Raw genomic sequence first — 12,653 nt, 5'->3', positions numbered from 1 at the left:
ATATGATAGATGGATACATTGGTGGCAGAGGAATGAAAACAAATTATGTGAACAAAAGATCTATATGATCAATCATAACAGGAGAAATATTGGATGAACCTTTGGATAAGCTGAGTCCAAATATATGATCTATTATAAAATTGTAACAGATGATATTGGTTTGTGTTTGTACAATAAAGAAACCCTGGTATCATTTTAAGGAAACCACATTCTCTTAAATGGCTTTGATAATTAGAACATCAACATGAAGTACTCCTGACATGGAAAGGTATTTGCAAATTCTCTTTTATTTTTGTTAGACCAGCATTTACACTTTGGAAAAAAAATTCATCCAGCTCAGTATTTTACATTAGAATCAGAACACATTACAATATTAATACAGGAAAAAATGTAAATCAATTAAAAGTATAGGGAACAAACTCATTTGTCATGTGTTTTTATTTATAAATATTCCTTACCCTCCTTGGCTTTGAGAAAACACAACACAGAAGCATTTAGCCCTCTTCTTCTGGCACAGTTCTGCAATATGTACTTTTACTGCATCTATATCTAGAAATAGTGACAACAAGCCAGATCTGATCAGGTGCATGCCAGTGATCTACATTTCCAATCATCTATTCCTGCTTACTTTTCTCCCAGGAGCCCAGAGTGTTCATCTGCCAAATCACTTCATACTTTAAAAAACCCAAAACTATTTGGCACAGCAATCTTGTGCAAGGATGGCAACACAGTAGAAAAAGAACATTTCTACATGCAAGCATATGTATGGAGAACCAAGATTTCAAGAGCTTCTGAAAGTGAATTCCATGCAGTTTAGGATCATGGTCTTTAGGCTAGAAGTTTACCTCTGAGATTAAACTAGACCTGTTAGAGATCATGAATCTCCACCAGTCTTTTAAAGGATTGGCTCTAGCTTGGATTGGAACCACACACACTCTTGAGGGGGCGTTTATCTGTAGTATGATTTTGTTAATCACAGCATTGTTGCTTGCCAGTTAAGAAAAATGGGTGCCCAACTTTTTATTTAGAGGGCTATAAAATATTAAAAACCTTGTTTCAATTTGTGAAACTATGCAGGGATGAAAAGATTTACCTGTTTTCTATCCTGGCACACTCCTGATCCAAACTGGGTTCCTGATACTGCTGTAGTTTTGTTAAAAAGCCACTGGAAAGATCCAATCATGAATTTCCCAGCACCTTCTATGATTGGATCCTGCCTTAGATACACTCACTTTCCACTGATTAAGTGAGCAGTCCTAAACAGGTCCATTTAGAAGTAAGACACATTTTTATTCAGCGGAGCTTATTCCCAGGAAAGTAAAATTTGGATTGGTATTTAAAGCTGATTTTAGGCTACAAGTTTGCTCTGGTCATCATTTCAGGTTGCTGGAACCTTGGAATTAAGGTGCCAGACCATTAAATTCTAATGCACTGGTACCAGAATCCTAAATACATTTACTTGGAAGTCCAATTGATTTCAATGGAGCCAAGTAAATGTGTTAAAGATAAACCTCATTGGCATACACAGTTCCTTCAGCACGAATAGTAATATTATACTATAAGTTATGGTTCAATTTATCATCTGGCTACAGTGTGCTGGTTTCAAGCAATATCTAACTTTACCAATTAGAAATGAGAATTCACCATCAGTTAATGGAGATGTATGCTGTGCTGTGAGAAAACGGGCTGTCACTGGATGCCCTAAAGCTGCTCTCTGACAACGACAGGACACTAAACTAATTCATGTTCAGATCATTCTTACTAGAACTACAATACTAGAATCCCTCACCTCGAATGCAGAACAGGCTTTAATGTGAATTCAAGCTTTCACTCTGTCCACTATTAAATACATCCCTTTCACATTTTGCCGAATGTGTATCATCTGAAATATACCACAAAAGGCAATCTTTTGACACAGAAGATTACATAAACAGTATACAGCTTACTTTATTACTGGAAGTATTTGACAGAAGGTTGAGCTTGGCTGCTGCTGTTAGTATGTCTACCTTAGGAAAAAGATTGGATCCATTTAATATAATTTATATATATAGTCTGTTACAATTATCTCACTGGTACTTTAATCTCAAACATTTGTGTGCTCATTATCTGATTGTAATCCCCTTGATGCATCATCATCATATGTGTGACAGGCTGATAGCATAGGTGTTGGTACACTCTCTGTATATGAGACTGTAAACTCTTCTATGGTGGTGCAGAGTGCCCTCAAGTCATAGCTGACTTATGGCGACCCCTGCCAAGGTTTTCATGGGCAAGAGGCTAACAGAGGTGGTTTGTCATTGCCTGCCTCTGCAACCTTGATCTTCGTTGGAGATCTCCCATCCAATTACTAACAGGGTCGACCCTGCTTAACTTCTGTGATCTGACGAGATCAGGCTCACCTGGGCTATTTTGGTCACAGCAAACTCTTCTATTGGTACAGAATAGTTTAGGATCTGGATGCAAAATTATTTTATAAGGTAAAAGAAAATACTTGATTCCATCTGTTCAGTGTTAATTTGCAGCCACCACATTATAACATACCAAATATTGAGACCAGGCAGGTGTTCTCTGATTTTATTTTACAAATTAAGTAAAATACAAATATAAACTGTATACATGTTGACAGGTAGCCTATTCAACTAAGATGTTATGACACAGATTTCTTCGATGGAATATTAATCCTGGTGTTCTCCCTTTATACTGGAAAAGGATACAATTTATTGGTTCTCAAAATATACCATTAAAAAGGAGAATCTTTGCAGTTCAATTTCTAATTCTATCCATTTTGTACAAAACGATCTGGATTCTCTTAGAAGATATCATCAACTTCAGAATTCTGCATTTCATTCATAATCAAAGGGCACGAATGTGATCGGATGTCATTCTTCTTGAAGACAGCTTCGTCCAGATCCAAGGGCTCCTCATTGACCTTCACCTCCATGCAACCATTATAAAAAAGCGTTACTGGGGTTGCATCGATTGGCATATCTGCATAAAACACCACAGAAAATCAATGCCCATTTTGCAATACCAATTTGTTTAATAAAAAAAAAAATTAAAAACACCAGAAAAAACTATGGTTGCTAAGGCTTACATTTATTGGAAATATATATATCAACAAGCACAAGCTAGGTCGGATCACAGCAAAAATGTTATATAATGGAAAGCTTCTCACATACTATTTCAGCTATTGAAAAGGATATTTTTAAGTCAACATTTTAATTGTTCATTTTGCCACAAAACATTTTGTGATATCCTTGTTGGAATGCTTCATTTTTTTAAATCAGTTTCCCATTTATTTTAAGAGAAAATGTTAACATTAATAACCATCATAAAGGGAGGGAATGGGGGCTAAGGGGAAAGGGTTTGATCTTGGGAGTGGTGGATAACATTATATAGGTTGTGAGTTAATATCTGGAAGAGGAATGGAATCAGGGAACAAGGAAAGGGGATATGGGATATGGAGTAAAGTATTTGGAAGAGAAAAACGTAAAAGGAAAGGAGGAGACTGAATGTAAAAAAATTAATTTATGTAATCAATAAAGGCACTAAACAAGAGTCTTAAAATTTAGACAACAGATTATCAGGACAGCCACTTCTGTGCTGTAAGAGTTTTAGATAGGTAGGTGGTTCAGGCACAAGTGTCTAAAGGTTGACCAGATGTTATAAGCTAGTGTTCATATAAGGATCATGGAAGTTCCATGATCCACCATGCCAAAACCATGCCAAAAAGTGGCTTATCGAAGCCAAAAAACTAGATTCTTATAAGCATACATTTCCCTCACATATCTTTACGTTAAAACACAGGCTATGCCAACGCAGTTCTCAGACATGTCAGCAGAGAGCGCTTGAGGTATATGATAAAAGTTAAAAGAGAAAGAGTGAGATGAGAGGGTGCAGAATGGGAATGAGAAAATAGAGGTCCCCAGGGTCAAATCCCAGAATAGACTCTGCTTCTATTGGTGTTAAGCTAGTACATTATTACTGCTACTACAATACTAGGCTTTAATAACAACTACACAAAATTACTTAAAGAAAATGCAGTACTCTTATTTTGAAACAAACACATAAACAATGCTATAACAACTAAATTATAATGAAAGAAACGACATTTACCAGGAATGCCACCTAGATAGGTATCAATGGGTCCCCTCATTGCTTGATCCAGGACACCAAACTGTTTATCCAAGTAAGTGATATCTGAATGTGAATCAGCAGTAAGTTCAAGCAACTCCCTGCTGATTCGGAGTCCTACTAGCACTCTTCTCGAGGTACATAACTTCTCTGACTCCAAACGGGCAACAATGACATTCTCAATAGACACAATGAGTTCCTAGGAGCAAGAAGCAAACAAAAATCAGGTACACCACCAAGAGTAATTACATTTTGTTTTTAATGGGATTTGAGTTGCAGGCATTTTCTTAGTAGGGGGGATGGTGTTTTATTGCATTGTCTATGTTTTTAATCTTGGAATTGTAAGCTGCAAAGGAAAGATCAGGCATACTAATGTTAATAAAATAAATAAACAGATACATAGATTTCAAAGAGCTTCAAGTATTAACAGCCAGTAAAAACAAGCAGATTCTGATGAGTCATAGTCATCTTATAGGGGAGCAGATTGATCAAAACACCCCTCATCCAAACCTGTTCATAGAAAGCTTGCATGTCACTAATAATTTTCTTCAGAGATATCTGAAAAGGGAGATTCCAAACAAGTAACCTTCTCCTTGCCCCCATACATTATGAAGTGGTATCAAGTAAGAAAATACTACATCAAAACTGATCCTTTGAATTAGCTAAGCCTACTAGCCTGACTAGTAATTAAACTAGTCATTCACAAGGCCCAATATCTTTAACAATATGTCAGGTTTTGGCTTAGGTTTCTAGTGGTTAAAAAAACGACTTTCAGTAAGATCAGATATTCATGTGAGGTTTCTCCACAATGGGGACCCAAACCAGCTCACATCATTCTACTCTCATCCATTTTATCCTCACAACAATTCTGTGAAGTAGATTACTGGCCCAAGGTCACCCAGCAAGATTCAGTGATAGACTGGAGATCTGAATCTGGTATCCCAGACCCTAGTCTGACACAAACTACTACACCTGACTGGATCTCATACTGTTAACACAAACAAAAATTGACACATATACATGCCTGCAGTGGGAGCAAAGGACTACCTGGGAGTTTGATGAGTTGGACTCTACTATTGATAAAGCAAGAGGTACTGTTTCCCCAGAAATCAAGGCAAGCATCACTCCTGTGCTTCTGGATGGACGAATGGTCAAAGTGAAATTTATCAACCAATCTTCTGTATTGCTGAGGCTGTTGTCTGAGTTTTATTTTTAACAAAGTAACAAAGAAAAGTATCCGTTAGTAAGTCACAAAAGCTGGTTTCTCATTTATTTTGGTTTAATTTTTAGCTCTGCTTTGGCAAAATAGACAAAAACTGAGAATTTGTATTACTGAGGGTAGAGTTTGAGGTAAAAACAACTGTCTTTGACTTTCATATTATTAGCCTATGAGCCTTTGTAGCTTCCAAGGAAATGGATACAGTAGATATGTGCCAGATAGAGGTGAATGATCTGGATCTGGGGGAAAAGCCAACTTTTTGCTAAATCCAACTTTCCTGAATCAAATCAGAGAATATGGGATATGATCTGGGAACCTGCATTCAGATCCTGGAATCATGGCTTCAGCCTCTGGCTGGCTCCCTCCTGGGCTTCTCCTGGCTATTTTTTAAGAGGGGAGGAGGAGGGGGGAGTGAGGCACAGGCAGGAGGGAGGGAGAGTGAGTGAGTGGCCAATCCATGCAGGAGCTCTCCTTGTCTGTCTGGCTTCTGTGACTGACACTGGTTCACTTGAACTTAAGTTGCAAGAGTCTCTCTTGCTTCAGTTTAGTTTGGGTGGAATTCTCTGTTTTGACATGATTCTCTGGTTTAATGTTGGTCCCTTGATTCAATTTGGTTATGTTGGACTTTCTCTTGCATGTAAGGAGTGTGTCTTTGGCCAATGGTAGCCATACCTCTATGTGTTTCTGCCTGAAAGCCCACTTAGAAATGTTTCCCTCGTAGGAAACAACGGAGAGTGGCTGGGGGCACCTTTGCCAGGGGTCTGTAGAATTGGACCACGGAGTCCAATCTTCCTGAAAGTTGGATGGTCTTTAAAGAACAGTCAGGAGTAGATTCCCTGCAATTTAGTGGAGTTTTCTTGAAAACTCCAGCCCAATAGTTTTTCTCTTAGGGAATAATGGAGTGACTGGGGACACCTTTTTCAGTGGCCCATAGAATTGTACCCCAAAGTCCAATCCTCCTGAAACTTGCACAGTGTTTTGAGGACAGCCAGGGGTAGCTTCCCTGCAAATTTGTTGGAATTTGCTTGACAAATACCACCCTTATCCACCCAGATAATTTCCCCCATAGGGAATAACGGTCTGAATAAATCCAGGATTCTCTTATCTGTCTTAGGCAGATTTTGGGGGGATCCCTGAAACCTGGATCGAGATTTCCTAGATTGGGGGGGGGGGGGTACCTCTAGTGCCAGATGCCCTAAAATATTTGATTGGGTTGCAATATTCAAGAAAAGCAGGCAACCACATCAAACCACATCAAAAGTAGATTTCACTCAATAGTCTGGACACAGTCACATCATGACTACATTTATGCACCCCGTCTTCCCCCAAAGAGGACCCAAAGCAGCTTACATAATCCACTTCTCCATTTTATCCTCATAACCCTGTAAACTAGGTTAGGCAGAAAGTATGTGACTGGCCTTATGTCATCCACTGAGCTCCCATGCAAGACTGAGGATTCAAACCTGGGTATCCCAGATCCTAGAGTCTGACACTAACCACTACACCAGTTAAGGCCGTATAGGTTAACTGTTCTCCCCTGGATCAAGTTCAGTGAAAACCCTTTCTCTGACTTGCAGCTGAAGGGGATGTACTGATTTGCTGCCTTTTAGGTTAATTAGGAAGATATACCCTCTCTTTTGGGATATATTTTTTTCAAATGTAAAAAAAATTTAAAGAACTTTTCAAATAATAAAGCTCCAAATAAAAGTCTAGACAGATAAATATGCAATGTATGTGGGAGGGGAGTTGAGCAATGTGGACGGACCACCTGAATCAGAGTAAGGCAAAGAGGTCAAAAGGCCAGAGGCAATTTCTTTGGGTGGACTCACTCTACAGCAGAAAAACCTTACAGTCCTGCTTCCCAATTTTATGTGTTATCACCAGCTAAGTGATCACTTTCAAAAGTAAGTCTTAATACCATGGCAAATATAGCATGCTTCTCAACCTCCACAGAGGAGTGTTGTTGGGACCTAGAACAGAACTTTGTGTTGGTAGTACACATGGACACAGGCACCTGCCTTACACCCAGATCATTCATCTATTGAGGTCACTATTGTCTATTCTGACCAACAACAGCTCTCCAGGGTCTCAGATAGAGGTTTCCCCCATCATCTACTACCTTTGAACTAGAGATGTCAGACTGAACTTGGGACTTAGATGCTGCACCACTGAGCCACAGCCCATTCCCCAAAAGATACTTTCTATTAATGTTGCGACCACCAAAGTACAACATCAGAAGTGGGAAACATACTTACTGTAGCTAACTTGAAACTTTGCCACTCCAGTACCAGGGTAATAAGATCCCTTTCTAACATTTACTAAACAGTGTTTACTTTGTTTCTCTTGAATGACTTCTTTCACACCAGAATTCCCTTGATTCATCAGGTTCCAGGCACGAATGCATCCATCTAGACGGGGATTAATCTGTAGAAGAGTTACAGCAATATTATTGGGGTATTCTGATTTGATCCAAAAACAATCAGTCAGTGGGTGGAGGGAAACTTGATGAACGGTTTTTCAGAAAATATTAGGAGGGCTTCCATGCTGGCAAGATTTTAGGAAGCACTGAAAAAAAGGGTTACTTAGAAGGGCTTTTGATGGAGGCTAATCTGTGCTGCCTTATGGTTATTTTTGGCAACTGCAGTATGTGAATTTTTATTAGATGTTTTATCGCCAATGGTTACTAATAATGATGGATATTTATTTATATTTATGTTCTGCCTTTCTCACTGAGACTCAAGGAGGATTACACAATGTAAGTCAATATGATCACCTGCTGGGATATACTTCCTCCAATACCAAAAGTAGTATGCCTCTTTATATGAATTGCTGGGAAGCATAGATAGGCTGATGCCGTTGCAGTCATCCTGTTTGTCAACTTCTTGGAGAGTTGGCTACCGTGTGAAGAGTGCTGGAGTAGATGGGCCTTTTGTCTGATCCAGCACGGCTCTTCATATGTTATTCAGGAGGAGACCAACAAATCCAACTACTAGGTCATACCATCCACCTACTCTTTCAATTCTATACTTTTCTACACATAATACTAATAAGCTTTGTTTATAAAAGCTGTAGGCTGCAATTCTATGCATACTTGAGTACCATTCCCAAGAAAAACATGTGAATGAGTATAGTATGGTCTTGCCAAGAAGAATGAGGATGCACTCTAACTGAATAAAAGGAGATTGCATCTCAGCACACCAGCTCAGGCGTGGTCTTGGAGGCCAAAACAGCCCTGGAAAAGCACTCAATTCAGTCTCAGGGACCGTCATTCTAGTCTGGAGGCTTTCATTCCAGACCTTAGGGACTGAGAGTTCAGTCCTAAGGTGGTTTACTCAGAAATATACCCCATTTTATTCGATGAGGCTTAGTCCTAGGAAAGAGGACTGCAGTGCATTCTGTTTTCAGGTACTGTGTTTGAGCCATTCCCTTGATTTTTGTGGCATATTCTTTGCTTTATTAGCACTTTTGCAACAGAGGGAGCAGGTCAATTGTCTTCAGCTGCAAGTGTTGCTTTCCAGTGGCAAGTTTGCAGGGAGATCATGTGGTTTGCTCCACTAATGAACTAATCCCAAAATCAGCTCACTAGATTCACTACCATTGATTATGGTAAATTCACTTGGTGAACTCATTTGTAGCAAAGTTCATGGCATCCCTACTGATGAGATGTTGATGCTGTGAGTGAGTGGTTTGTGTAAAGCCAGTTGATGAAATCATGAATGTGACAAGATTTAAGCAGGACAGTCCTCAGTTATACCAGTTCTCCTCTTATATTCACAGTTCTTTAAAAATCATTACATAGATTACTCAAAATACATAGCACTTTAGTTTGTGCTTCTTAGTGTCTGAAATAAGAGATAAACGTTTTTCAGACCACATAAGGAATACAGGGGGCTTTATGTACCGGAAGGGCTTGTGCATAGATGGTTTACATTTTTCTTTCTACTTGCCAGTGACAATGTCATGGACTGTGATTCTGTCCAGCCTTATTGGGGAGGGTTGTCTGAACTTTGATGCAGAGGAGGTTGGGTTCCAGAACCAAGACAACATATTTCAGAGACCACAAAGAGCCCCAAGAAGCAAGTCTATTGTCATTGCCACTTACAGAAGAAGTAGCTTTGCTCCCTTTCAACTCTGGGCCTTTGAGAAAGTCTGTGAGCTGTTTTTCATCCTACTAGGACTAAGATCCGTACTTTCAGAAGGCCAGTTTAAGCAAGATGCTTGACTGGGCTTACATTAACTACTTACTAGCAAAGGGTTCTTTGGGTCTAGTGTCACATTTAAAGGGCACTTAAGATATGCATCAACCTCCATGAGTCCAGAATTTACACATTAGCATAGTTTCTATTGGGGAAACAATAATAAATCAGCCATATGGCTTAGGACAAGATTTGCAGTGTCATCCTAAGTACAGTTGAAATCCGTGGGCTTAGAAGAGATGCTTAGGATGGCACTGTTGGGGGCTTAACCACAAAAAAGGGGAAAATACCCAAGCGAAAAAGATAGGGTATACCAAAAAGGCTGCGAAAACAGAAAAAGATGAATGACTCAATAAGTAAATAAAGCCAATTCAATTATGGGCACAGAACATAAGGCCAATAGTACAATATACTAATACCTCAAAAACAAAAAACAAATGTGCACATAACTGTAACATAAGACAAAACGGCACTTCCAGTTTAGGAGATTTTGTTCCCTTTGAGGTGGCATGTAAAAATTTGATACCTATATGCGATGCAAGAAATGTATATTCTCTTTTAGGCCTCTTTGCCATGCTACCATATTTGTGTAAATAAATCACAAAAGGAGTTATCCATAGACTGAAGCAGTCCTAGGACAGGCAGGTTAGGAGATGGACAGGTTTGCCATATAATTATCGTACATTTTATTATTATTGTCTAATACATTTCCCTCCACCCTTCCTCCAAGGATACGGAGTGCACACAGTTCTTTCCTCCTTCATGTTATTCTCACAACCTATAAGATAGATTAAGTCCGAGAGCTGGTGACTGTCTCAAGGTCTTTTAGGGAATATCACAGCAAAGGGGTTTGATCCTAGGTCACCCTGGCTCAAGTCCAACACTTGAACCGCTACAGAACACAGCTACTTTTCACAGCAGAGATATTATCAAAGACAGAAGTAGCTGCTTTTTATCAGGCATTGTTATTTACTTTTAATGACCATTTCCCCTGGGATTCTTGAAACTATAACTGGTTCTTTACACTGTAATTTATCTGCCAATTCCTGCTGGTTAAATGCAATTCCTACAGCAGGACAAATCCAGTAGAATTTCCAACTTTAAACTGCTAGCGTAAATGCACCTGTTATGAATTTGTTCTTCACAAATTTAGCTGCCTTTTCCACCCTTTCTGTGATCCTGTAATCACCAAATAAATCTAATACTTTTTAGTTCTGCACTTTTACTGAAGTGACTACGTATATTTTCAGATGTAGGTAAAATGCGTATCACCAAGGATTTATTCAAAGTCTATGCAATTTGAATGCTTTTAAAACTAACGAGTAAGTGTCCACTTTTCTGGCTTGTATCTCATATTGTCTGGTAACAAAATTATTACTGTTGTTTATTTATAGTCTGCTTTCTCATTGAGATCCAAAGTGGATTGCATACTGCAAGTGAATATAACATAATCAATAGCTTGGACATTCACAGAAAAATTACAATATGATCAACAGTTGGGACATTCAATGAAAACAGATATAATAGAGCATGGTAGCCACAAATTTGAAAGCTAGCATAAGGATATTCAAAGGAAGGGTTGTAAGTTTGTCTTCTAAGAATAAAACTAATAACTGAACGTGAAAATATATTGAAAAGAAGAATCCCATACTGGTCTCTCAGATGAAGCCTCGCATCTTACATCACATACTGTGATGTTTTTAAAGGTGGAAAGAAAAATCATGCAAATTTTGTTTCAGACTTTGTAGTGACAAATGAATAGATGTTGGTATATATAAGAGAAAATGTCAAAAGGGAGATGACATAATCAATACTGAAAAAGATTACCGCTTTAATGAGAGTGTTGTCCACTTTGCGAGGTAGACCAGCAATGTATACCTTTGTCTCCAAAAAGCCATTGGATGGCTTAAAAAGATTTCTTGGACTGTTAATATTCATCACTGCTTCTTTTGCTATTTTTACAGTGATGCTATGTTCTAATTCCTCCACAGAGATCTAAATGTAAAATAAAACAGATGTATTTGTAAATGTTGAAAGTAGTAACCTGAATACAGCAAGGATTCTGTTTTGCTAAAAGTTAAAGCAAACATTTTTCAAACCACAAGATAAAACTATACAATATGGCTTTAATTTAATCTGTACCTCATGCAGTACCTGAATTTTTTTTTAAACATTGTTAATAAAAGGCTACCAAGTGCTTCCTTTTGTTCCCAGCCTGCTATGGAATTATGTATCTCATTTGAGAGAAATATGGACTACTGCTGGCTTTGCATTTCCAGTGAATGGACAAAGAACAGACACTATCAAATGCTGCTGCTTTACAGAGAATGTACTGTGACACAACAAAATTTGTGTTATATTTGTGTTAAATGATGGTATCTTCATTGGCAGGTAATTCATAATAGTTTAATTGATGTTTTAGATATTTATGATCTGATAGGTAATTTTTAGATTTATTAATCATATGGATTAATAACTGTTTTATGTTTGTTTATCTGAAATTATTATATCTGTATTTTACCGGTTAAATAAATTTTAAAAAATAAAACAGAAGTCCAGTGGCACCTTAAAGACTAGTAACATTTATTCCAGCAGGAGCTTTCATGAGTCAGAGCTCACTTCTTCAGATGCTATGAAAAGGAAATAATTTTCAACATTTTTATACTGAAAATTACAGAAGGGAGGGGGGAGGGAGGAGTTGGGGACAGAGATAGGTTCGCTGTGAATGTTGTCATAAATCTTTCAGGTGTGATTCTTTGTGCAAGAGACTGGAACTGATTAGGTGGATAATGGATGATGAGAAAGGTCAGAGGTTCCAGACTCTGTCTCTCATGCAGTACCAATTAAAAGTGTAATTAAGTTCCCTGATGTTCAAAGAAACTGTTTTTTAAAAAATAAGACACCTTTATTATGATGCCTGGATTTACTCTCATTGTTCCAATTTTGTTTCATGTGAAAGATATTCGCCTTAACAAGAGAACATTACACTTATTAGTGAGCTTTATATAGTCTTTTATACAAGGCAATTTTGGATCATATCTAGTTTAGACAAAGAAAGTTCCAGCATTTTTGTATTACTAAACTCCAATTTAAACTATTGGTGT

General features: G+C 38.1%; 1 protein-coding gene across 1 annotated transcript in view; it reads right to left on the bottom strand.

The window, feature by feature from the left end:
* Window positions 1–269: 269 nt before the first annotated feature.
* PROS1 (protein S) overlaps window positions 270–12,653 on the bottom strand; it is a 46,544-nt gene continuing 34,160 nt past the window's right edge. The window contains exons 11-15 of the mRNA XM_054973507.1: window positions 11,377–11,544; window positions 7,609–7,777; window positions 5,182–5,333; window positions 4,117–4,333; window positions 270–2,988 (exon numbers count right to left, since the gene is read on the bottom strand). Coding sequence (XP_054829482.1) covers window positions 2,810–2,988; window positions 4,117–4,333; window positions 5,182–5,333; window positions 7,609–7,777; window positions 11,377–11,544 — 885 coding nt within the window. The 3' untranslated portion in view covers window positions 270–2,809. The remainder of the gene's footprint in view (window positions 2,989–4,116; window positions 4,334–5,181; window positions 5,334–7,608; window positions 7,778–11,376; window positions 11,545–12,653) is intronic.

Source organism: Eublepharis macularius, chromosome 3 (genome assembly GCF_028583425.1).
Source record: "Eublepharis macularius isolate TG4126 chromosome 3, MPM_Emac_v1.0, whole genome shotgun sequence".
NCBI lineage: Eukaryota > Metazoa > Chordata > Lepidosauria > Squamata > Eublepharidae > Eublepharis > Eublepharis macularius.
Note: the sequence above shows the minus strand (reverse complement) of the source record. Positions and strands in the feature narration are given on the sequence as shown.